The following is a 27500-nucleotide window of genomic DNA, read 5'->3' on the forward strand; positions in this document are numbered from 1 at the left end:
ATGCACAAGCATCAAAACAGCACTTCCTTTAAAGAAAGAAAGAAACATAAAAAAAAAAAATTATAAAATCCACATCATTTCCCGTTTAATGCTGAAAATCTTATCCGTACGTATAAAAACGTGACTTTTCGTTGTGCATTTATTTAGAAGACGAAATCCAGTGTAGGAAGATTTGGGATGCTGAAAAGAATATTTGTACAAGGACAACTGTAGAAAAAAAACCCCTCAAAATTACAGTCAGAACAGTATAAAAATAAAACTTTAAAAAATAGTGAACAGGAAACGAGAACAAATGACAATCAAGATTTAACGAGGAGTCACAACACTGTGGTAAAGAAAGTTCTGAAAGTGATGAATTTCGTTAATTATTCCACCCGAACGTCCTGAAATTTGTAAAGAAGGACGACGCGTCTAAACCTCTCCCCCGGTGATGAGGATGATGATGATGAGATTGTGCGTTAAAGTGTCCACAGTGTATATAACAGTATCGAGCACGTGGTGTTTGGGATCGTCTGATTATCAGCGATAGCGAGATGAAAGATTTCATACATTCACTTGTCTTTTGGTTATGTTAAAGGCACAGCAGCTCTTGTGTGTAAGCAGAACTCGTTTATGAATAAGACATTTATTGGCAGCGGTGTTAGCACCGCCTCCAGGCAAAACATCCACCTTCAGCGCTTTCTTTGAAGGACTTTTAACACACTTTAACACATCTCTGAATATTGGCGAAAATATTCGCAAAAATTACGAACTTTCCTTCTTTTTTCACCAGCACTTGTCGTCCATGTTTGTTTGTTTTTTTTATGCCTGGACCCCTGTTTATCGCACCTTTCCGTTTTCTGACCAATCAGGTAACGGCTCATGGGGAAAGCGGGAAAGACCAACATGGAGGTCGGAGTCCTGGAAGTCTACTTTTGTCTAGATATTTCAACATGAAGCAGTCAGGAAGCCATTTACACACAACTAGTCAGAAGTGTTAACGCCGATGTCACGGACGTCCAGCTTTTACACGAAAACCTTTTTAATGTAAAAAAAAAACTTTGGGAAAGCAGCTAAAGATGTAAACGATGTTTTCTCCGATTGGGAAAATGGCTGCCGGCGCCGTTGGTTAAGGTTATGGCCTGAGGCGAGCGGGAAGACCGGGCCGTGTAGCGTGCGAGATGATCTCCTTGTAGTGCGTCTCGGAGCAGCAGCTGAGCCCGTAAACAAAGCAGCGTACAGTACAGCAGGACAAACGTTACACAGAGGATCACAGCGAACTCCGTCTGTACCGCGGGACAAAGCCACATGACTCTCGCGGAACACTCACATGACACTCGCTACACGTTCGCTGAGGCTTGTGTTTCCGTTTTATCCTCCTTCCTGCTTAAGCCTGTGGAAGGAAACGCGAACGTGAGATGCTACTGATAGCTAATCAGCCACGTAGCGTTAGCCGTATTTAAGTAAACACACCTACATGACCGGAAGCACATGCACAATGAAATGACACACCTGCTAAAGTGGTCTATTTGGTCTTAAAACAAGATGTGCATTGACTCCGCCCACTGTTTTAGACATTGTTTTAGGTCAAAGCTCATTAGAACATCATCATTTTTGTGGCTTTGTACCTGCAGGAGAGAGAACCAGAGCCTGGAGGATGTCTGATAGAGAGATGATGCCCTCGATGCTGGAGTCTTCATCCACCACCACCAGCCTGTGCACCTGCCACACGGACAAAGAATTTATTAGCAAAACCGAGACAAAACCAAATCATTGAACAATCAGAAATGCCAAAAGTGAATTAAAGGCCAAAAATGAATAAAATAAAATAAAATAAAATAAAATACTTTATACTTTATGCTTTAGAACCACAACGTTTCAGTCAATCAGTTGACTCAGATTTGTTCACCGATTCATTCAGATTTGTTCACTGATTCATTCAGATTTGATTATTGATTCAGTTCAAATTTCTTCACTGATTCGTTCACATTTGTTCACTGATTCTTTCCGGTTTGTTAAAACCCACATAACAAAGTGCGCCACACCGTCCAGCAGCATGATGGTGCTGTGTAAGTTTCTCGCCGTGGTTTGTGGCTTTGCAGCCAATCAGAACACGGTTCTCTCTACTGGTTTGTACCTCAGCCTTTACGATCCTGTCCACGATGGTCTCCAGGGTCTCGTGTCGTCTGCACTTCATTACTCCCTCGAAGTACTGTGAGCGGTGTTTCAGTGCCTCTGTCACACTCATGCCCAGGTTGTTGTAGGTTTTCTCAGACGCCAGGTTCTGCACACGGACACAGAGCCGATAAACACCACGTTCTATAGCGGAGTGAAAGTTTAATGCCAAATACGTAAAAGTTTAGAACTAAAAATGGAAAACGACGACTTACTATGACATCAAATTTGGAGTAAATATCCACCACTTTTCCTGCAGGGACAGGAAATAAAAGTGAGTGGCAGCGTGCAAGTGGAACACAACAATACAGAGACAACTGAAATCGGACCTTCACACACCACACACTATATTACTGTTTAATGCGTATACCTGTAGCTAGTTATTATGACACGGTGTGTGTCGTTTCCATGGTAACGTTTATCTAGCTATCACACGGCTTATCTGACAGGTGTGTAGATCACTGCAACACGGCTACACTTAAGTCAGAACAATATGACCTGATCGTACCGGTGTTGTTGACGACGGGCAGCGCTGACACTCTCCTCTCTACAAACACACTTAGGGCTTTGATAATGGGCGTGTCCGGCTGGATGAAGGCGATGTTGTGGTACGTGCCGATGCCCAGCTCGCTTAATGTTTGCTTCATGAAGGCCGGCTTGGGCATCTCACACACCTGAACAAACACCAGAAGCATTACAGTAGCATTGCTGAGGAACTTTCTGTCTCGAATTGTCTCTACAACTCATGTTTTAATTACAACATTAGTCATGATAGATGGGCTTACAAACAGCTGCAGGAACTTAAGGATCCTTTTGTGTGTGAGGATGTAGAGGACGTTCCCTGAGACCGGGTCGATCATGGGCAACCGGTGGATTTTATTCTTGATGAGGGAGTAAACGGCATCAAATATGCTGCAAAATATACACACAAAAAATTCAGATATACTTAACACAGGAGACTTGAGCAGTTTGGGTCTTTTCAGTGTCTTGAATCATTTAAGCCCTTTGATTTTCTCAGATTTGTTCAATAACTTGATTTGACCTTCATTCGGATCTGTTGACTGATTCACTCAGACTTGTTCACTGATTTGTTTAGATTTATTCACTGATTCATTCAGATCTGTTCACTGATTCACTCAGCGTTATTCACTGATTCATTCAGATCTGTTCACTGATTCACTCAGCGTTATTCACTGATTCATTCAGATCTGTTCACTGATTCACTCAGCGTTATTCACTGATTCATTCAGATCTGTTCACTGATTCACTCAGACTTATTCAATGATTTGTTTAGATTTATTCACTGATTCATTCAGATCTGTTCACTGATTCACTCAGTGTTACTCACTGATTCGTTTAAATTTATTCATTGATTCACTCAGACTTATTCAATGATTTGTTTAGATTTATTCACTGATTCATTCAGATCTGTTCACTGATTCACTCAGTGTTACTCACTGATTCGTTTAAATTTATTCACTGATTCATTCAGATCTGTTCACTGATTCACTCAGCGTTATTCACTGATTTGTTTAGATTTATTCACTGATTCATTCAGATCTGTTCACTGATTCACTCAGTGTTACTCACTGATTTGTTTAAATTTATTCATTGATTCACTCAGACTTATTCAATGATTTGTTTAGATTTATTCACTGATTCATTCAGATCTGTTCACTGATTCACTCAGCGTTATTCACTGATTCATTCAGATCTGTTCACTGATTCACTCAGACTTATTCAATGATTTGTTTAGATTTATTCACTGATTCATTCAGATCTGTTGACTGATTCACTCAGCGTTATTCACTGATTCATTCAGATCTGTTCACTGATTCACTCAGCGTTATTCACTGATTCATTCAGATCTGTTCACTGATTCACTCAGCGTTATTCACTGATTCATTCAGATCTGTTCACTGATTCACTCAGACTTATTCAATGATTTGTTTAGATTTATTCACTGATTCATTCAGATCTGTTCACTGATTCACTCAGTGTTACTCACTGATTCGTTTAAATTTATTCATTGATTCACTCAGACTTATTCAATGATTTGTTTAGATTTATTCACTGATTCATTCAGATCTGTTCACTGATTCACTCAGTGTTACTCACTGATTCGTTTAAATTTATTCACTGATTCATTCAGATCTGTTCACTGATTCACTCAGCGTTATTCACTGATTTGTTTAGATTTATTCACTGATTCATTCAGATCTGTTCACTGATTCACTCAGTGTTACTCACTGATTTGTTTAAATTTATTCATTGATTCACTCAGACTTATTCAATGATTTGTTTAGATTTATTCACTGATTCATTCAGATCTGTTCACTGATTCACTCAGCGTTATTCACTGATTCATTCAGATCTGTTCACTGATTCACTCAGACTTATTCAATGATTTGTTTAGATTTATTCACTGATTCATTCAGATCTGTTCACTGATTCACTCAGTGTTACTCACTGATTCGTTTAAATTTATTCACTGATTCATTCAGATCTGTTCACTGATTCACTCAGCGTTATTCACTGATTTGTTTAGATTTATTCACTGATTCATACAGATCTGTTCACTGATTCACTCAGCATTATTCACTGATTTGTTTAGATTTATTCACTGATTCATTCAGATCTGTTCACTGATTCACTCAGACTTGTTCACTGATTTGTTTAGATTTATTCACTGATTCATTCAGATCTGTTCACTGATTCACTCAGCGTTATTCACTGATTCATTCAGATCTGTTCACTGATTCACTCAGACTTATTCAATGATTTGTTTAGATTTATTCACTGATTCATTCAGATCTGTTCACTGATTCACTCAGTGTTACTCACTGATTCGTTTAAATTTATTCACTGATTCATTCAGATCTGTTCACTGATTCACTCAGCGTTATTCACTGATTTGTTTAGATTTATTCACTGATTCATACAGATCTGTTCACTGATTCACTCAGCATTATTCACTGATTTGTTTAGATTTATTCACTGATTCATTCAGATCTGTTCACTGATTCACTCAGACTTGTTCACTGATTTGTTTAGATTTATTCACTGATTCATTCAGGTCTGTTCACTGATTCACTCAGACTTATTCAATGATTTGTTTAAATTTATTCACTGATTCATTCAGATCTGTTCACTGATTCACTCAGCGTTATTCACTGATTTGTTTAGATTTATTCACTGATTCATACAGATCTGTTCACTGATTCACTCAGCGTTATTCACTGATTTGTTTAGATTTATTCACTGATTCATTCAGATCTGTTCACTGATTCACTCAGACTTGTTCACTGATTTGTTTAGATTTATTCACTGGTTCATTCAGATCTGTTCACTGATTCACTCAGACTTATTCACTGTTTTGTTTAGATTTATTCACTGATTCATTCAGATTTGTTCATTGATTTGTTTAGATTTTGTTCACTGAATCGTTCAGATTTGTTCATTGATTCATTTGGCGTTGTTCACTAATTCATTCAGTTTTTTTCACTGATTCATTCAAATTTTCTCATTGTTTCAATTAGATCTTATTTATTTATTCAGTTTACTATAACACTAGCTTGTGTGATCAAAATCAGAACTGAAATAAAACCAGTTGATTAGCTAAAACGTGTTTGTTTGTGAAAGACGTCGTGAACAGACGCGAACACTCACCTTGCGCTAGGTGAAATCTTCACTAAAGGCTTGAAGGTTTCTTGCAGGTAGAGCTCTGTTGGTGGAAGACAACAAAATATATCAGCGAATCAATAACTGCTGATTGTGCCATAACAAATCAAACGCTATCGTTGATTAAGAATGCGAGCAGTGACCTCGCCACGTCTCGATCTTGTGCTCCTCCAGCTCGTATATCTGCACCTGTGAGGACAAAATCATATTCAAATCTCCACTTCAGAGCGTGAAACCACATGTTGTAGAAGATTAAAATGCTTACGAGAGGAGACTTGTAGTATCTGTGCAGAATTCTGATGAAGTCCGTGATGGTCAGCATTCCTAATGCAAGAAAAATCATTCGCTTTCCGTTAGCACCAGCAGTCATGTATTAGCAGCTAATTTCTCACTGAAAGCAAACGAATCACAACTCAAGCGTTAAACAAGAATGATTCAAGCTATAACTGGGTCTAGACTATTATGCTAATGTTGCATTAGCATCTTTGTTCTACTATACTTTATTTTGAGTGTTAGCTTGCTTACTATAGTGCTATAGTATAGTAATTGTTGATTAGCATATTTACTCTAATGCTAATTTATGAATTAGCATGGTTGCTACAGGACAGTGCTGATCTGTTTGCGGCTTATCCTTCTTAGTACAAAGCTAGTTTTTTTCAGTACGCGACACTGCATTTTCATTATAATGCTAATCCGTAGTTTAGCCTGTTTACTCTAAGGCTAGTTTGTGAGGTAAAATTTAAACTTGCTACATTTTATGAATAATTCCATAATATTACAATTTTCCTGTACACTTTATAAATATAATAGTGAGGGTGTGTGTGTGTGTGTGTGTGTGTGTGTGTGTGTGTGTGTTCACACCAACGAAGCTTTGCTGTTTGGTGTCCCACAGTGGAGCAGCTCTCACTCCGTTAGCGACCAAAGCAAAGAACGCTTTCTTGACCTGAAGCACAGAGCAAGTGTCACTGTTGTCATGGTGATTATGATTGACATACAGACTACGTAGAAGTCTCCACCCCTTCTATTGTTTTTATTTCTTCCTACCTGTAGTGTGGTATCGAAGACCACTAGCTTTGAGCTGGTAGGGATGAGATCATAGCACCTGTGGCACTTCATGAAGCGTGTGTAAATATCGCAGCTCGGCTCTGGAAGACGAAAAAGAAAATTACACTCGTTTTTTTTTTTTTTTTTATACCAGTGTGGTGAATGATATGAAGATCATCTCTGAGCCCCTGTTTAGTTTTTGTTTTGTTCCTACGTTTCTCAGAATTTGTTTAGTAACTGTTCCTGGTGCAATAATGGTTTTGGTGACTCACCTCCATCACTGATGTCCAGTTTCTCCAGCATGCCTTCAGTTGAACTGTACACCTGAGGAGAGTAGCATGAACCTCATTTAATCTGGAATGATTTGAAGTAAGATGACATTTATAACGTATGGTAAATGTAAATAATAACTGTTACGGGCGTTCGTTTGTTCATCTTTGTTCGTGTTGAGTGCTGGTTTGAAAACGCATTGTCCTCATTGGCTTTCCATAATGTAGCTTCTTTAGTACTGTGTTATTTATGCTGAACTGGTGTCAGCCAATCAAAATGAGTGATTTCTACTAGTGTAATAGTTCAGTATGTGCGTCCTAAATAGTTTTAAGTTTCAGTAAATAGTGGACAAGACTAAAGTAGTGTGTGATGTGAGACACGCCCACATTGGACCAATGACGGTGATGATGTGGCCTATATAGTGAACAGAGTGTGTGACGTATATGTAGAGTGCTCGTGGAGGTTTTATTAAGAGTGAGTTACAGTGATGCAATATACCACTCACTGGACGGGAGGCGGACCTGATGTGTAAAGGGGAGGGGCTATATCTGATAGGACTGGGGCTGGAGGTTGCTGAAGCCAGGCTGAAGCGCTGAGGGCCCGTATCAGGTGGAGACGAGAGCGAGCGCAGCCGTCTTTCATCCGGTGAGATGAGCGGAGGGTTGGAGCTGTGAGTGGGCGTGGTGGGTGTGGTGGGCGGAGACACGGGACCAGACGCTGCAACACACATATTTATTACATGTATTATATATTCCATTCTAAATCATTATTTTTAAGTATCTATTACTTGGCTGTCCGTATTCCACACAGCGACACTAAACCCCTGATCATCTGATTCAGGCTGCACTGATGTTTAAAACGTCGGATCAGACAGATAAATAAACGGAATCGATCGGATTTACAGATTTTTTTTTTTAATACATTCTTTAGATAGCTATGACGTTTGTACGATGATCACAGTATCGCCATGGCAACCATCATAGGAATGCTGATTAGATAAAGATCGACACAGGGACATCTTACACACACACACACACACACATAGTATGTTATTTTAAAATCCCAGTAGAAATAGACGTCTCTGAAATCACAAACTCCTTTTGGTGAGTCAGATCATTTGACTCGACTTACAGACACTCACAGACTGGTTATTCAAATGTTTACAATTTGGGGAAAAACTAATAACGGGATGCAAATACTTTATAAACTGAGGCTGTAAAAGTAACAGCATTTAGAAAACAAGAACAAGAAAATAAAAAACTGTATCATATACGCGAAGCGACCCTCTAAAGAATCGACTCTCTAAAGAATCGACTCCCTAAAGAATCGAGTCGACTTGCACTACTACTCAGTGTCACACCTGCACACACACGTTATAAGAGGAATATGTTTAAAACAAGTATGCGCCTGGAATCCCAGCTATTTTCTAACACTTCATTGTGCTCTGCGTTCCAGACGTTTCCTGGTTTAGACTTGCTAATGCTACACATTCCGCAGAAGCTACTAAACTAGCTGTAAAGCACACTGTGGGGCCTAAAAATAATCTCCAAAATATTTACAGTCCCAGAGTCAGGCTTCTAGTGCATGCTGGGAAATTTGTATCATGGTGTTTGTGATGCTCTTCAAATGCTGTTCATGAGAAGAGAACATTTGGAAGGAAAAACTACAAATCTGGCAACACTTGACTTATTTCCCTCCTACTAAGTTACTTTAGCCACAGTTCACCAAAGCAAAGCCCTCAGGAGAACCTCCTCAGCTGCTCCATGTGCTACGCTACACGGGTGTGTATGTGGCTCGCGTGCTACCTTTCTCTGAAACCGCAGCTGAGCTAATCCTGACCCTTGGTGTAAAAATAGCCTGAGCTGACTTTCTCCTTAGAAATGTTTGAAATTCGATCAACATTAACGGTATCCCATGTATTATTCCATGTAGTGGGCGACTCGATGCAATGCTTCTGGGAAACTCCACTCTGGGAAACGACATCTTGGACTTCAGGGAAAGTAAACAATCCATGATGTTTATTTCCAAACAGTGAGAGTTAGCATTATCGCACAAACTGACAGCTGATTAGCATCACGTGTCTGCTGAACATAGCGGAATGTAGCGTTAAAGCTGAGTGTTGACTGAACGCCTCGGTCGCGCTAGCAGGCCAGAGTGAAGTGCGTGTCGAACAGCCGCATGCAAACTGTTAGCATGGTGTGAAAAACGGCACTGAAACGTTGCAGTAATAATCACAGTAATAAAAAGAAAATCAGCTCCTGGAATAAAACCTTTTGGACCAGAAAACAGATCCCACGGCTTTATAAGCACGTCCTCCTCGGACGGGGGGACGGGAACGGAGAAGACGTTTAACCAAATCCACACCTTCGGTTTCTGGCCTAAAGTCTGGAACATTTCTCTCACCGAGACCAAACAGAGCCTTGACTCACGAGCAGGGAAACGTTGAGTCATAACGCCGTCGCTTCAGGAACTCGCTGATAAAACAATGTCGCAAATCTCTGAGGAACGTTCAGTACAACAACAACAGACAAACACAACTAAAATAGTAGCAGTGCTGGAGAGAGAAGTGTGTTAGTGACTATGTTAACAATAACTGTTACTTAACCAACACTCAGTGCTAATAACAACAACACTGCGTTAACTAACAGGTAATTAACACATCTAATGGTAACATAACTAACCACAACCAGGATGGTGAACCCAAGCATCCACTCAACATCCACTCGTCTACTCTCTTCATCTCTCTCCATCTCTCTCCACTCGTCTACTCTCTACATCTCTCTCCACTCGTCTACTCTCTCCATCTCTCTCCACTCGTCTACTCTCTACATCTCTCTCCACTCGTCTACTCTCTCCATCTCTCTCCACTCGTCTACTCTCTTCATCTCTCTCCATCTCTCTCCACTCGTCTACTCTCTCCATCTCTCTCCACTCGTCCACTCTCTTCATCTCTCTTCATCTCTCTCCATCTCTCTCCACTCGTCTACTCTCTACATTTCTCTCCACTCGTCTACTCTCTCCATCTCTCTCCACTCGTCTACTCTCTACATCTCTCTCCACTCGTCTACTCTCTTCATCTCTCTTCATCTCTCTCCATCTCTCTCCACTCGTCTACTCTCTCCATCTCTCTCCACTCGTCTACTCTCTCCATCTCTCTCCACTCGTCTACTCTCTACATCTCTCTCCACTCGTCTACTCTCTCCATCTCTCTCCATCTCTCTTCATCTCTCTCCATCTCTCTCCACTCGTATACTCTCTCCATGTCTCTCCATCTCTCTCCACTCATCCACTCTCTCCATCTCTCTTCATCTCTCTCCATCTCTCTCCACTCATCTACTCTCTCCATCTCTCTCCACTCGTCTACTTTCTCCATCTCTCTCCACTCGTCTACTCTCTCCATCTCTCTCCACTCGTCTACTCTCTACATTTCTCTCCACTCGTCTACTCTCTCCATCTCTCTCCACTCGTCTACTCTCTCCATCTCTCTCCACTCGTCTACTCTCTCCATCTCTCTCCACTCGTCTACTCTCTACATCTCTCTCCACTCGTCTACTCTCTACATCTCTCTCCACTCGTCTACTCTCTCCATCTCTCTCCACTCGTCTACTCTCTACATCTCTCTCCACTCGTCTACTCTCTCCATCTCTCTCCACTCGTCTACTCTCTTCATCTCTCTCCACTCGTCTACTCTCTCCATCTCTCTCCACTCGTCTACTCTCTACATCTCTCTCCACTCGTCTACTCTCTTCATCTCTCTCCACTCGTCTACTCTCTTCATCTCTCTCCACTCGTCTACTCTCTCCATCTCTCTCCACTCGTCTACTCTCTCCATCTCTCTCCACTCGTCTACTCTCTTCATCTCTCTCCACTCGTCTACTCTCTCCATCTCTCTTCATCTCTCTCCATCTCTCTCCACTCGTCTACTCTCTCCATCTCTCTCCACTCGTCTACTCTTTTCATCTCTCTCCATCTCTCTCCACTCTCTCCATCTCTCTCTACATCTCTCTCCACTCGTCTACTCTCTCCATGTCTCTCCATCTCTCTCCACTCATCCACTCTCTCCATCTCTCTTCATCTCTCTCAATCTCTCTCCACTCGTATACTCTCTCCATGTCTCTCCATCTCTCTCCACTCATCCACTCTCTCCATCTCTCTCCACTCGTCTACTTTCTCCATCTCTCTCCACTCGTCTACTCTCTTCATCTCTCTCCACTCGTCTACTCTCTTCATCTCTCTCCATCTCTCTCCACTCGTCCACTCTCTCCATCTCTCTACATCTCTCTCCACTCGTCTACTCTCTTCATCTCTCTCCATCTCTCTCCACTCATCTACTCTCTTCATCTCTCTCCACTCGTCTACTCTCTTCATCTCTCTCCATCTCTCTCCACTCGTCCACTCTCTCCATCTCTCTTCATCTCTCTCCATCTCTCTCCACTCGTCTACTCTCTCCATCTCTCTCCACTCATCCACTCTCTCCATCTCTCTTCATCTCTCTCCACTCGTCTACTCTCTTCATCTCTCTCCATCTCTCTCCACTCATCCACTCTCTCCATCTCTCTTCATCTCTCTCCATCTCTCTCCACTCGTCTACTCTCTCCATCTCTCTCCACTCGTCTACTCTCTCCATGTCTCTCCATCTCTCTCCACCCGTCTACTACTCTCTCTATTCTCTCTTCACTTGTCTGAATACGATTAAAAACACTCCACAGATTTGTGCTCCATCAGCCAGTAGACAAATCAAAGGCTCATAAAAACTGTCAGCATTATCAGGTCACTTCCTGCATGAAGTTTCGAACGCTTGTAAAGACAGGAAGTAACAAAACCCTCAGTGCCACAAAAACTGAGCTGAAATTCATTAGAAATCCAGCTAGCCAGGCTGCAGGTTAGAAGCCATGTGTGTTCCAGACATAACCATGACATCATCAGACAGTGTGTCACACAGCCAGGAGCTACACGTCTGTCGTTAAGGATTTATTAACGGTCACATTAAACCTGTATTAAAGACAGAAACCAGTTAAACCTGTAGATGAACCACCACAACTCTTAAGCTTTACTGGGGGTTTTTCTGCTAACTTTCCTTTTTACTCACCATTTTTTGGGGCTTCAGGAACTCTAGGATTAAAGCAGTTGTTTTTTCTTTCTCACCTTTCCGGGATCTGGAGAAGAGCTTGATGCTGGAGGGATTAGACGGCGAGCGGAAGACACCACTGAAGCTGAGGCGATGGGGGGATTTGGGAGGCGAGTCCTGGTGAGAGGGGAAGATGGTTTTAGTGGAATTGTGGAGCGGAGCTGATATGGGGCTCGAGGGCTGAGGGAGAGGAGATCTCAGAGAAAAACCTTTAGAAGAGATGGACTCTTCTCCCTGGACAGAAAAAAAACAGAAACTCAACATTTATCAAAATGAATATATATGAAAACAGCAAATACATGTGAAAAGAGTGTGAGAGAGAGAGAGAGAGAGAGAGAGAGAGAGAGAGAGAGAGAGAGATGGGAAGATAGATAGATAGATAGATAGATAGATAGATAGATAGATAGATAGATAGATAGATAGATAGATAGATAGATTGGTTGATTGATTGATTGATTGATGGTGGGAGGGGTTGATAGATAGATAGATAGATAGATAGATAGATAGGTATATAGATAGATAGATAGATAGATAGATAGATAGATAGATAGGTATATAGATAGATAGATAGATAGATAGATAGATAGATAGATAGATAGATAGATAGATAGATAGATAGATTGGTTGATTGACTGATTGATTGATTGATTGATGGTGGGAGGGGTTGATAGATAGATAGATAGATAGATAGATAGATAGGTATATAGATAGATAGATAGATAGATAGATAGATAGATAGATAGATAGATAGATAGATAGATAGATAGATTGGTTGATTGATTGATGGTGGGAGGTGTTGATAGATAGATAGATAGATAGATAGATAGATAGATAGATAGATAGATAGATAGATAGATAGATAGATAGATAGGTATATAGATAGATAGATAGATAGATAGATAGATAGATAGATAGATAGATAGATAGATAGATAGATAGATAGATTGGTTGATTGATTGATTGATTGATGGTGGGAGGGGTTGATAGATAGATAGATAGATAGATAGATAGATAGATAGATAGATAGATAGATAGATAGATAGATAGATAGATAGATTGGTTGGTTGATTGATTGATGGTGGGAGGGGTTGATAGATAGATAGATAGATAGATAGATAGATAGATAGATAGATAGATAGATAGATAGATAGATAGATAGATAGATTGGTTGGTTGATTGATTGATTGATGGGGAGGGGTTGATAAAAAGATAGATAGACGAAAAGAGGGAGGGACGAATGAATGGATGGATGAATAGATGGAGGAATGGAGGGACAAATGGATGGATGGATGGATAGATAGATGGATAGACGAATGGATGAACAGATGGATGGATGGAGGGAAGAATGGATAGACAGATGAAGTCACTGGTCTCAGTAACACAGACTGGAGAGAATAAATGATCAGTAAACAAGCAGCTTCTTATGGAGTCTAACTGAACACTGAGTCTTTCTCCACACAGAACTTTCTGGAACTCATTAAAATAAGTTGTGGCCTAAAGTCCTGCAGATGTGCAGTCGCTGAGTCCTGCAAACTCTACTGAGAAGTGTTGTCTCGTGGTCTCTCTCCTCGTCAGGGCGTCGAGCTTCACCGCCGCTGTGCTTTCAGTCAACATCAACACTGCTGAAGGAGTCGGGATTTTATGCTCCAGTGTTTAAAAGAGAAACAGAAACATTTCCTGGGAGCGATGGAGACGTTCTGACCTTCATGTTGGTGTTCAGCTCCAAAGCTCCATCTGGTTAATAGTAACTAACGCTTAGAGATTTTATAAGATATCTAATAGATCAATGTTCCAGCTGATGTACCACTTTTACCTGTTTGTGTGCAGTTGTGTGTGTGTGTGTGTGTGTGTGTGTGTTCTCACACTGAACATGTTTACAGACTATTGACGTCAAAATTATCTCGTAATCAGAAGACAAATAAAATCCAGGCCAATAAAAATAGCCTCAATGTTCAATGTTCAAAAATCAATGTTGGGATGTTAAAAGCTTTGAGGCTGCGAGCAGATAAAGTCCCTGAACACGTGCTAAACGTTTGAAGGTCACGTCAGCTGTGAGGACCTGAGCTTTGAAATGAATCAAAACAACCAGTGAAATAAATATGAAAACAGCAGACTGCATTGTTCCGTATCTGCTCTCTAATGAAGCCTCGTCTCTCTCCGGTTGTGAAGATCGAAACTTTCCACTTATTATGAATATGCACGATTATGCAAATTCGGAACCGCCCCCTAGGTTCTCCTGCCCTCCGAAGTATCACTTTTAAACACAATGGAAATTTCCGTTTGCATGAACGTCTCCGTTTGCATGAACGCTTTTTACGGCGAACATACCGTTACCATGGCAACCACAGATTTGCTTAGCAAATTGTAACACGGACCGAATTTGCTAGGCGGATCTCGCAAGTTTCAGTGCCAGACATTTGCATGTCCTACAGGATTGGCTGAAAGCGGTGCTGTGTTTTTTTGTGACATCACAAACAACACTAATGTAGCCCCGCCCCCTAAATCAGGTTTGTACAGAAGTAAGGGGGAAAAAACACTTTTATGCTATACAGCAAAAAAGAAATTCTATTAAAGTCTACATGAAGACAGAGCATGAGGTAAATCCGGCAAGCTAACAGCGCTAAGCAGTAAGTAACTAAGCAGCATGTCGTGTAGTGCTGGTGTACTGACTGATGTACTGTTGGTGCTTTACAAGCCTTTGGAATTACAAGCGTTTCGGAATGATTTCAGGTGTTAATGAGAAGGAATTTATTTCCTACTGTTCCTTTTGTACTGGCAGAAGTCACCAGTCTAACACACCCAGTGCTTTCACACACACCTCACGGATCTGTGAAGCTGAACAAAAGCCTATATGGTGCCAGTGAGTACAAGGTATGATAGGAATCTGATACAGTAACACACACACACACACACCTACATAACATCATTCCCTATTCTTTTTTTTTCCCCGAGCCATGAGTCGTCGCTATAGTAACATTAACGTATCAAAAGGAGCGTGTTAATGTTAATGTAACACCCAGTGATTTGAGTCTGGAATCGTAACGTACACCTCCGGACCAATCAGAATCTGGAATTTCTCAGCAGCCCGATGGACGAGTCAACAGCTCTGTTCGGGTCAGAATTTACCTTGGGTGTTGTAGCTTTACTGGATTTGTCTTTTTCTCCGTCCGCCGTGTAGGAACTCAGGTCCTGCGGAAAAGCCAGAAAAGACAAACACGATGTGTTGAACATAACATTATCGCTGCAGAACAACAAAGAAATCTGACCGGTTCATCTCGGGTTTATTGTAGACAGCAACAACGCCAGAGTATTTTGTCTGGATTTATTTTGGTGTTGTCTTTGGTGCAGTGTCCTTGGGTATAACCTGGAACTTTCTCAGTGTTTTTGGATTGTTTTCTCACACACACACGCACACACACACACAGCTGAAGGTGTGGTGAGTCTGAGCTGTCAGGTTGGCCTGCGTTATATAAACACGTCGAGTAGGCGCTCCGCTCTACATCTTCAAATACTCCAAATATTTTCATCCAGCCACTGGAGGTGAGGATCTCATAACAATTATCACTTTGGGTTCAGGAAGAACATCTGTCTCTTTGGCTCAGAGCCACAGTACAGTTTGGCTCAGACACCATGCAGGACATAACACCATCTCTCGACATATTCTCCAGATTCCGTTTAAACAGAAATTCCTTCAAGGTCAAAAAGTTCCTGTTGTACCCGAGCGTTCTTGTTAAACATCCGTAAAGACGGCGTAAGAGCTGTCTGCGTGGGCGTGGCCTAATATTCGTATAGGAACGGCTGGCTGCATACCGAGCAGTTTTAAAACTGATGTCGTTTTAATTAAGATTTAACGCTGCTGGTTTCAGGGATGTAGTTAAAATAAATAAATCCTATTAGACGAAAACTCTAGATGGTAACATCTCCAACTACAAACACTCAGGAATAAACCATGATTAAAAAAAAAAAAAGTTCAAAGTTATTTGGCAAAACTTATCAGAATTCCAAACTTTTTTTTTTTGTTTTAAGGATCGATCGTTTATCACGTTTACGATAACCAGATGTGTTATTTTTTATTTATTATTTATTTGTTTTATTTTCAGCAGTTTGTTAACATAAGAAGAACTGATTCGTTCGTTGATGATATAAACTGACTGAAGGCTCTGGGTAGCTGGTGTGAAGCTGCTGTCTGAGATCGATGACGACTGAAATACGATCCACTTCCACTTCCCACAAGTTCTCTGGTTCAGTAGCTTCCTCAGTTTCAGTACAGTTCTGATTTGTGTTCATCTTTACGGTCTTGCTCGGCTTTAACCTGGTGTTCAGGTCACACACACAAACCCTTTGTTTATTAACTATAAAACACTTAAGGCTCGCTGATTGTTTTCCTTTAACAGCACAACCCTCAGTATCACCTGTTGAAGTGATCTCTGGGCTCATGTTCAGTCCTACTGAAGTGTTTATATTATTTATCTGTATTCATTAGTGTCACGTGACTACAGACATAATAATAATAATAATAATAATAATAATAATAATAATAATGTGGATTAACCCTTTAATAGACCTCTGAATAAACACTAGGGCACTTTGTACACTGGTCATAAGGCTGTTACAAACCTGTAATTAACCTGCGTGCCTAATTACTCTGGCTTAATTAGAAAGCGCGCTCCCGTGAAGGAGACCGCGGTACCGGAAGCGGATGAAACCCTGATCCGGACTCACGGGCATGTGGAGCCGCAGCGCGTGCCGCTTCTTCTCCTTCACGTCCGCCGCCGTGCTTCCCATATTCCCTCCTTCTCTCTCTCCGTTTCTCCTCTCCTTCTCTCTGTCCTTCTGTTCGCTCTGTTAAAGTTGTGACACACAGCCGCCGTGCACGCAGCTGCACTCACGGAAACGTGACTAAAATGGAGCCGCTCCAGTTCCTTTAACGCGCATCCGGGTTGCCAGATCCATGCGATTCGACTCCTAAATTTATGGCTTTAAAACCACGCCCACGTTGACATAGAGAATTAAATCTCGGCGTTTTATATATTCAATTTATCTATTTATTTGTTTATTTATTTGTTTGTTTATTTATTTAGAGCAGGTGGAGTGTGAGTGAATAACTATTTAACTGGTAGTTCAATAGTTAGTTAGTTATGGTAGAAAACTAACTCTAAACGTGGTAAACTTAATGCAGACGTTATAACAGCGTCATAGCCCCGATTCAGGACGTGCAAAGTCAAAATAAATAACTAAACATGGTTCTTGGTTCAGTTTGATGGTCACAAAGCGCACTTTTACAGTCTGAGGTCTGAGTGGTGACTGTTACAGCAACAACAATATCTTTTAGCTTAGCAACAAGCTAATCAGAGACGGGGCGGCCATGTTGGAATGACGTCACTCTGTGACTGGGAGGGAAATGGAGACAAATTCAGGTTGGGAATTTTTCTGTAGGTTCGAACTTTTCCCCCGAAAACAGCATCATTTCAACAACATTAAATTTAATGAAATGAAATTTGTGATCATTGTATTTTTTATTTATTTATTTTTTTTAACAAAAAGTGTTTGTTAATATTTGAATATTTAAAGATATTTTTTCTGTCCAATCATCATTAGTGAGATAAAAACAGACACCATACAAGGAAAGCATGGCACTATGGCAAGCCTGTGCAGCACTGTTTATGTCACAGGGTTGCCAGATTGTCATTTTATTACCAGTTAAATCCTCATCATCGTCTCGCTGTATAGACAACACACCGACTTCACACAACACAAGGCATCATGGTTATGTACGATGTGAATAATGTGTGATAACACGCTGGTCTCAGCTCCTGAACCAATAAGCAGCGCTATTTGTTAAATAGAACTTAACAAAGTGGGAAATGACTCAATATGGCAACCCGGAACCCGTCCCTCCTACAGGCCTGTCAAAACACAACTGCAAAACATATCAGCGCTTTATAAAGCACTGCATGGCCTTTTACAGGAAGTGTGTATCCTCCACAAAGCAGAACTGTTACCACACACACACGCACACACGCGCAGACACACACGCGCGCGCGCAGACACACACACACGCACACACGCACACACATGCAGAGACACGCAGACACACACACGCACAGAAACACACACGCACAGACACACACACACAAACACGGTTGCCATATTGCTAAGCTACATCTCTAGGATAAACATAATTTAGTCTGTAGCTGTTGGAGTGTTTAACCTCTAACCCAAGACATTCTGATAACGATCCCGAAAAGAGGGAAATGAGACATGATGCAATGTATATTAAGGGAAAGTTCCTTGTATTCGGAGCCCACACACACACACACACACACACACACACACACACACACACACACACACACACACACACACACACACACACACACACACACACACACAGAGCAGACTGGGGACCATGTGGCTAAGTTGATTTTCTGACCATTGTATGCAAACCACCCCTCCCCACACACACACACACACAAACACACACACACACACACACACACACACACACACACACACACACACACACACACACACCACATGTTGCCAGATACACTTTTTTCCTGCACTCGCAGCTCATATCAAGGGTTTTCCATCTGTAAAAGCTTGACCAAAGGTTTAAGCAGTGTCCCTTATTCAGGTCCCTTCTCTGCTCTGAGATCCTCTGTGTTAAAAAAAAAAAAGAAAGAAATAAAAGAAGAAATGTTATTATTATTTTTTTAATTCTGTCTGCATGACACATCTTAGATAGATCAAATTTACAGATCAGAGTCTAAAGGATCTGGATTTAAGTCTTCTCCTTCATCGATATCAGGTGAGAAAATCACCAAGAGATCACATGTCTGAATCGGTGCTTCTATCTTCACCTTGACTTGTGTGATAGGAGAGAGCTGACTGGTGGGATTGAGCAGAAAAAAAAGTCAACAAAAGACAATGCAGAGGACACGAAAGAGAATAAATGACCCAGTGAAAACATGATGGAGAAATCATCCAATCAACCAAGAGAAAGGGAGGATATTTGCCACCAGAGGGAGCTACAGGCTGCATCCTAAATCACGCACCACATCCTAAACCCTAAATTCACCTCTTAACTTAACCCAACAGTGACATGGTGTAATTAACCTGGAGTTGATTATTTTCCTAGAACAGCACCACACACACATATACACACATGTATACACACACACAAACACTGAGGAATAAAAGTGGGGTTACAACCGTTCGCTCGGTCAGTGACGTCCTCTTGTAACTTAGCCGCCGGAAGCTTTCTGCAGGAAAATAAGAAAATGGTTTATTCTATTTTATTTATGGAAAACTATATAAAGTCTGTATATAAGTGGATGTTTAGTGTATCATATCAGCGGGTGTGACCTTTAACCTTGCACCATCACAAACTGCTCAAGAGAGAAAAGCTGAACAGAGTCAACAAACTTGTTTAAGGAAACGCACTTAATGAGTGTTTAAAAAAGACAGAGAGAGAGAGAGAGAGAGTTGGATGGATGGAAAGTGGGAGGAGACTGAAATGGCTTAAGTCAAATAACAAGACCTGTGGAACAAAGACACACATGCATCTTAACATTTTAATCAGTCGTCTGTGATCGTGTCCGTGTCACTGCAGGAGCTCTAGAAGTCAAGGTCAGTTGTATTTCATGTATTAATAATAATAATAATAATAATAATAATAATAATAATAATAAGAAGAAGAAGAAGAAGAAGAATCATCATCATCATCATCATCATCGTTTTAACAGAATTAGCTAGAGGTCTCAGAGAAGTGTTTTACCTTCATCAGTTAAAGAAACCTAAACATTACAGTCTGAATATTTCATTTAAGAATCAGTTATAAAAAAATATGTTGTGATGTTTAATTCTAAAATATATGATATTGTTATTGGCTTCCAGTCTCACAGCTAACATTTCATTAGCAGTGCCTTTGAGTCTTCATTTGAGTCTTCATTTGATTCATCAATTCAGTTCATCAATACAATTGACTCTTTTGAGTCTCAAGCGATTCACTGGCATTTTGTTCTAAACTTAAAAACAAAAAAATTTCTGTATTTCATTCAAGTAACAAGTTTCAGCGCTGCATCTAATCATAAAGGTGTCCAAAGAGAAAACATGTGATGTGACAATGAAACCGTGAGTAAGTTAAACCCTGAGTGTTACAAAGTGCTGATTCCTTCCTTCACCGGTCCAATATTAATATCAAAAACCCATCGAATTCGCAGCAGTGTAGTACCAGAACACGGAGTATTACTGACAAATAAAGTAAAAACACGTTATTGCTTTTGCCACCTTATTAGCGAGAAGAAGAATATTATTGGAGTGGAAGTCAGCAAGCTCGCCTAAAGCCTCAATGTGGTTATGTGATCTAGTATCATACTTAAAATTAGAGAAAATTAAATATTTAATGAAAAGATCTGTCCAAAATTTTTATAAGACATGGCAACCCATGATTACATATTTTGAGAAGATGAAGACTCTCCCACTCACTGATCAATGTTAAATATTATCACCAATTGGAGTTTTGTTTTATAATTGTGTACGGACCACGAACATGTCAGGAAACATTTATTATTGGCTATGTATTTGTGTATATTTTTATTTTATTTGTTTATTTTTTATTTTATTTATTTATTTATTTATTTGTTTATTTATTTGTTTATTTTTATTGTTATTATTAGTATAATGATTGTGTTAACCTTTATGTAATGTATGGTTAATTACTTTGGCGGAAAGGGCTATAAGGGGGGAAAAGCTATAACTGAAACTGTATCAAACTTTTTGTTAATGCTTTGAAAAAGTATATAAATAAATGTTTAAAAAAAAAAAAAAGAATTCGCAGCAGTGCATTCTGACTAATCAGAATCCACAATCTGCCATCAGTCTTTAGTTGTAGCTGGTTTTTTTTTTTACTACAATATTTTACTCAACAGAAGGATCTGGGTGGTTTGGGATGCCGTTCTCCATATGCTCCTCTGGAGCACTTCAGCTTGGTGGCGTTTGTGTAAATACACCATCAGTTTATCATAACGAATCTTGAACATGTCCTTCACGCTCTTCTGCTTACTCTCTAAGCTTACATACTGTTTTACTGCCTTTATATTTTATTAGAAAACTTACGTGGAGGTTTAAGAGCTCGTCTTCATTTAAAAGAGCTTCAGGTCAGATTTCCGAGAAACCAAGGAGAGACGTCAGATTACTGGAAGAGGAAGCACGGTGTTTCTGATCTGCCTACGTTTATCATTTTCATTTAATTTGTGTTGCATACAAAAAAAAAGCTCTTCAGAGATTTATTTCTGAGGATTTTTCTAAACAATAAGCCGGAGGACATTGTCGGTGTTAACTGGATTTCTGAAAAAAAAAAGTATAGCCTTGTTGCTAACGTAATAAATAAGGCAGCTAACTAACTAGCTAGCAAAATAATATAGCAGCTTATACACGATCCCTAGTTATCTATTCAAAAATCTTCACTTCACTCTCATTCAGTCCTTTTAGCAGTACAGAAAAATCATTTATTAGCAAATGATCAATTAGCAACATTGTGCATCTCATCTGTGCTAACACAATAAACCGGAAAGCTGTTCGTTCCCATCCTGTCACGCTAGCTATTTAGCAACAATCCCAAACACTTCACTGCATTTCTAAAACATCTTTACCTCATCTTTCGCTAATATAAGAGCTTTTATGGTCAGTTAGCCCATGCTAGCAGGAGAGGTCTTTGTGAACATATGGTCCTAGCTAACATATCAGATTTTTTTTACAAATAAAATAAATAAAACACAACCTCATTCTTCAAGTGGAGGTATTAATTGTTAGATAGATGTTTATTGTATGGTTCAATGATTTTTTTTAGCTAACCAAATCAGCAAGAAGGCTGTTTATGAACATACAGTATGGGCTTATGTTAGCTACTTAGCAACACTGTCAAACACAAGCCTCATGTATTTACTATAAACATCAGTACCTCAGTTTACAATTAGAGGTATGTTAGCTAGGCTAGTCAGCGTCCCTGTCAAGAATAATGTAGCCCCTTGACAAGCAAACAGAGCTAGCAGCATAGCTTTATGTATGTACTGCTGGCTAGTTAGTGAGTAACACTAACTAACACTAGTAACATGACAGCACTTTTAAATAAAAATGAAAGGAACAACAAAAAAGACTTTGAAACTTTTCTGGAAAAACTGTGTTTGTGTTTGTTGTAAATTAGCCTAAGCTAGCGCAAACAAATTGCTAGTTTGTCTAGCTATTATTTTATGCTAGAAGCTGGTTTACTGGCACTGAGTTAACAGGAAATGTGTTTATGAAAGCTGTCTCATTTCCAAATTTCCATTTGAACCATTTTTTTTTATGTGAAACGGTAAAAAATAATACGAGTCATTTTATTTTATAGTCTGGGGTCTGTGGTGTAATTCTGTGTTTGGGCTTGTTGAAGAGTTGTTATGCTGCTAGTGAAGTAAACACAGATCTTGTGTTTATTGCCATGGACTCCTGAGAGAGAGAGAGAGAGATTGTACCCTTGAAGGAGTTGGGCTCTTGAGACAGTTAACAGAACTGAATTTATTTATTATACAGCGTGGTGTGAAGAGCCTGAGGGCAAATTCTTGGCAGTTAAACAGATCACATGGACGTTTTATTTTCCCATAGCGTAGGAATGTACAGTTTTCATACAGTTGTGATAAATGCTGCTATGGTGAAACATTAAATAAGGTTCTAGAGGTTCTCAGAGGAACCCGAGTCTGTCCTGCGAATCCACCATCAAATCAGTTCTCATCTTCTCCCCATAGGTTTCATTCTGGTTCTTAGGTTTTCTCCCACATGTCAAAAACATGACAGGCGACACTCAGCAGGTGACCTTAGGTGTGAACGAGTGACTCCGCCTCCACACTGACCCTGCCCAAGATAAGCGGCTTACTTGAGATGAAAGAATTTTCAAATTCTGTCTTTTGCAGGTCTTTCCTGAACAATGTTATTCTACAACTGCACCTCATCCCAAGGCTCGTACACCATCCCGGACTCGTCCTGGTGCCCGGAATCTGGTGAGTGCATCATGTGGAACGTGAGCGCTGAAGACGTGGAGGATTTGTGCAAGAGCCGCAGCCTGTACGTGGAAAAGTACTTAGGACCCCAGCGCTCTCCGCTCTTCCTGCCAATCTGCATCTCCTATTTGGTCATCTTCTGCGTGGGATCACTGGGCAACACGCTAACGTGCACTGTGATCATGCGCCACCACTCAATGCGCACACCAACCAACTTCTACCTGCTCAGCCTGGCCATTTCGGACCTGCTCGTCCTCCTCTTGGGTTTGCCGTTGGAGCTTTATGAGCTGTGGTCCAACTACCCCTTCCTGCTGGGAACTGGAGGGTGTTACTTCAAGACGTGCCTGTTTGAGACTGTGTGTTTCGCCTCAGTGCTCAATGTCACAGCGGTCAGTGCCGAGAGATACCTTGCTGTCGTCCACCCGCTACGTGTTAAACATGCCATGACACATGGCCATGTCAGACGCATCATCATTGCACTGTGGATCGTGTCGTTTCTATGCGCTCTGCCTAACACCAGCTTGCACGGCATGACCATGTTGCCTCCAAAGTTTGGCTGGAGTTTTCCCGAGTCGGCCATGTGCGGCCTGGTGAAGCCGGTGTGGATCTACGGGATTCTCGTTCAGCTGACCGCGCTCTTGTTCTTCCTCATTCCCATGGTAAGCATCGGGGCTCTCTACCTGCTCATCGCACTCCAGCTGCACCGAGAAACAAGGCTACTGCAGAACGACACCAAAGCTTTGCACTCAGGAGCACAAAGCTCGCTACAGAGAACACGTCATCGCCAAGTCACCAAAATGCTGTGTAAGTGAGCGCTCCCTTAGAACCATAATGAGGTCTGCTCAAAAATATTGGCCTCCTTGAACAGAAAACAGATCAGGACACTATAAATCCAATTATAGTTATTGTCTGTTAAAAAAATAGTTAAAAATTTAGCAGTGATGTCAGAGGATGTTTCCATGGAGACAGTAACAGCTGTAAAAATAATGTTTCTATTTCCTGACTGGTGTAATATTATTTTATTACGTTTTTGTATAGGTCTCAGTTTGGGACACAGCCTTGATTTTTCCTCGATGTAAATTGTTTGTCAAACAAAACTTTGATGTCATTGTTGGTGTCTTCGATCCGCAGTTTTGTTGGTGGTGGTGTTCGCCATCTGTTGGGCGCCGTTTCATGTCGACCGGGTCATGTGGAGCTACATTGAAGACCTGCATGAAGAGCAGCACCGTGCCTTTGAGTACGTGCACCTGCTCTCCGGCGTGTTCTTCTACCTGAGCTCGGCTGTGAACCCCATCCTTTACAGCCTCATGTCCTCGCGCTTTAGAGAGCTGTTCCGCGAGGTCACGTGCTGGAAGGCCGAGCAGAAATTCAACATCACGCAGATCACCTTTCGCACCACGGTATGAGGAAACATCGGTGTGTGCAAACGTACAGAGATGAAGGACGGGAAAGGAGCTCATTTCTGGAAGTATTACCATGAGGTCTGAGAGCTAATAATGGTGGTGCTATACATGAAAAAAACAACAAGTAGGCTCAGATAGCTAACTAATGCTGCTAGAAAGCTTCTTACACCACCTGTCAGGTCAACTAGGTTAGCTAGCAGCAAATGCAGCAGTTGATAAAATCAGTAAATGTAGAACAATAGTTTGCAGAATATCACAGAATATCATATATAGTTATGTCTTATTATGTTCTGAATAAACAGAGCAGTGTAACCAGCAACACATGAGGTATCTATCACACTGTGAACGCTAATCATCTGTATATTCACTGAAAATATTATTTCTTCTTTTCCGTTTCTGATTTCTATACATTTATTGATTGTTTTCATAAAAATGGGAAAGATTTTCAGATCTCAGAAATGTTTTCACTGCTAGCTTTCACAGTTAATGAGACCATGATGCTGTTGGGAGTCATGAGGAGCCTGGAAAGTCTTCCTCGGTCTGCCTGGTTAAGTGGAACTTAAACTGTGAAGGAAAACAGAGCTCAGTAATGACGATACAAGGGTTTAAACCAGCGACAGACTCGTCCATACATGGCTGTGACTTGCATCCTTCTTCGTTTCTTTATGGAGTCCTGGTACGGGGGGTGGGGGGGGATACATATGACTGCCTGTTCAGGGTCATACAGGAGCCAGCATACAGGAAATGTTTCACTGAGATGCTAATTAACATTCTGAGTGACTTCAACCCAATAAATCCTAAAGTAATTTAAGCACAATTCCTGGATTCAGGTCAGATGTAGATATAAATTAATGTCTGGAACACCGGGCAGTAATAAAATAAGTGATGGTAAAAAAAAAAAAAAAAAAAAAAAAAAAAAAAGGATCTCTGAATTAGTGAATCAATGAATCTGTGAGGAAGTCGTGAACGGGTGAGTCAGTGAATCAATCAATAGGTGAGTCAGTGAATCCATGAGTGAGTCAATCAGGCACGGAGTTATTCGTTTACTTAATGAGTCAAACAGGCAGTGTGTGAATGAGTGAATCCTCAATGGACTGAGCGAGTGAGTTAGAGAACCAGGCAAAAAGTTTAAAACGATGGAGTCGATTAGTCCGTGATGGATTGAGTCGTTTTGCAAGTAAGTCTGTCAGTTAATGTGATTCAGTGAGGGAATAATAATAATAATAATAATAATAATAATAATAATAATAATAATAATAATAATCTTTATTTTCTATAGCACCTTTAAAAATACATCTCAAAGCGCTTGACAAAAGCAAATAAATCAACAAAAATACACACATAACATAAAGATTAAAATTAAAGCAACAAAAATAGACTATAAAATAAGCACTATGTAAAATTACAATTAGTCAATTTAAAGCTACCCTAAAAAAAAATTAGTTTTAAGCTGAGATTTAAAAATGAGTGAGGGAGTGATGAGTGATTCAGTGAGAGAATGAGTGATTCAGTGAGGGAATGAGTGATTCAGTGAGGGAATGACTGATTCAGTGAGGGAATGATTGATTCAGTGAGTGAATGAGTGATTCAGTGAGGGAATGAGTGATTCAGTGTGGGAATGAGTGATTCAGTGTGGGAATGAGTGATTCAGTGAGGGAATGATTGATTCAGTGAGGGAATGATTGATTCAGTGAGGGAATGAGTGATTCAGTGAGGGAATGAGTGATTCAGTGAGGGAATGAGTGATTCAGTGGGTGAATGAGTGATTCAGTGAGGGAATGAGTGATTCAGTGAGGGAATGAGTGATTCAGTGGGGGAATGAGTGATTCAGTGAGGGAATGAGTGATTCAGTGAGGGAATGAGTGATTCAGTGGGTGAATGATTGATTCAGTGAGGGAATGAGTGATTCAGTGAGGGAATGAGTGATTCAGTGGGGGAATGAGTGATTCAGTGAGGGAATGAGTGATTCAGTGAGGGAATGAGTGATTCAGTGAGGGAATGCGTGATTCAGTGAGGGAATGAGTGATTCAGTGGGGGAATGAGTGATTCAGTGAGGGAATGAGTGATTCAGTGAGGGAATGAGTGATTCAGTGAGGGAATGATTGATTCAGTGAGGGAATGAGTGATTCAGTGGGGGAATGAGTGATTCAGTGGGGGAATGAGTGATTCAGTGAGGGAATGAGTGATTCAGTGGGTGAATGAGTGATTCAGTGGGTGAATGAGTGATTCAGTGAGGGAATGAGTGATTCAGTGAGGGAATGAGTGATTCAGTGGGTGAATGAGTGATTCAGTGAGGGAATGAGTGATTCAGTGGGTGAATGAGTGATTCAGTGAGGGAATGAGTGATTCAGTGAGGGAATGAGTGATTCAGTGAGGGAATGAGTGATTCAGTGAGGGAATGAGTGATTCAGTGGGTGAATGAGTGATTCAGTGAGGGAATGAGTGATTCAGTGAGGGAATGAGTGATTCAGTGAGGGAATGAGTGATTCAGTGAGGGAATGAGTGATTCAGTGAGGCTGTCTTAATAAAAACACCTTGAAAATCACACATACACCACAAACAGAAAGTGAAAATTTATTAAAAAAGTACAAAGTCATTTAGATACAAAAAATATTTTTTATGTGAGTCAGATTTTACATTTTGTTAAAGTTTACTGGCTATAAAACAATAACATCTGTGTGTTAAATGACTGCTCCAGCTACAGCGACGTACACCGTCACAAACATCTCGCTTTTTTATATTTCTAGAGGAATTAACTGGATTAGTTTTCCTGATGTTTAAGAA

At 40.5% G+C, this 27500-nt stretch overlaps 3 protein-coding genes across 4 annotated transcripts in view; 1 reads left to right on the top strand and 2 right to left on the bottom strand.

Annotated features, from left to right (window-relative positions):
* prkag2b (protein kinase, AMP-activated, gamma 2 non-catalytic subunit b) overlaps positions 1-17186 on the bottom strand; it is a 17350-nt gene extending 164 nt beyond the window's left edge. Inside the window, exons 1-16 of one of the 2 annotated variants that reach the window (XM_060873745.1) lie at positions 17000-17186; positions 15404-15466; positions 12295-12394; positions 7655-7866; positions 7152-7203; positions 6880-6980; positions 6697-6778; positions 6101-6159; positions 5979-6024; positions 5824-5878; positions 2940-3066; positions 2663-2828; positions 2370-2407; positions 2117-2263; positions 1608-1701; positions 1-1372 (exon numbers count right to left, since the gene is read on the bottom strand). The exon at positions 1-1372 is cut by the window's left edge and continues 164 nt beyond it. In XM_060873745.1, the coding sequence (XP_060729728.1) occupies positions 1320-1372; positions 1608-1701; positions 2117-2263; positions 2370-2407; positions 2663-2828; positions 2940-3066; positions 5824-5878; positions 5979-6024; positions 6101-6159; positions 6697-6778; positions 6880-6980; positions 7152-7203; positions 7655-7866; positions 12295-12394; positions 15404-15466; positions 17000-17062 (1458 nt within the window). In that variant the 5' untranslated portion in view covers positions 17063-17186 and the 3' untranslated portion in view covers positions 1-1319. Of the gene's footprint in view, positions 1373-1607; positions 1702-2116; positions 2264-2369; positions 2408-2662; positions 2829-2939; positions 3067-5823; positions 5879-5978; positions 6025-6100; positions 6160-6696; positions 6779-6879; positions 6981-7151; positions 7204-7654; positions 7867-12294; positions 12512-15403; positions 15467-16999 lie in introns of both variants that reach the window. The other variant, XM_060873744.1, reaches the window with a different exon arrangement.
* A 2635-nt stretch (positions 17187-19821) lies between these two features.
* On the top strand, positions 19822-25598 carry nmur1b (neuromedin U receptor 1b). The gene is made up of 3 exons (XM_060873750.1): positions 19822-19909; positions 23227-24117; positions 24445-25598. Exons 2-3 carry the CDS (start codon positions 23241-23243, stop codon positions 24717-24719), a joined length of 1152 nt encoding a protein of 383 aa, XP_060729733.1. The 5' UTR covers positions 19822-19909; positions 23227-23240; the 3' UTR covers positions 24720-25598.
* A 363-nt stretch (positions 25599-25961) lies between these two features.
* cpdp (CPD photolyase) overlaps positions 25962-27500 on the bottom strand; it is a 6472-nt gene continuing 4933 nt past the window's right edge. The window contains exon 9 of the mRNA XM_060873746.1: positions 25962-27500. This exon is cut by the window's right edge and continues 322 nt beyond it. The gene's annotated coding sequence lies outside the window, so the exon portion shown is untranslated.

Source organism: Tachysurus vachellii, chromosome 7 (assembly GCF_030014155.1).
Source record: "Tachysurus vachellii isolate PV-2020 chromosome 7, HZAU_Pvac_v1, whole genome shotgun sequence".
In the NCBI taxonomy this organism is placed as follows: Eukaryota; Metazoa; Chordata; class Actinopteri; order Siluriformes; family Bagridae; genus Tachysurus; species Tachysurus vachellii.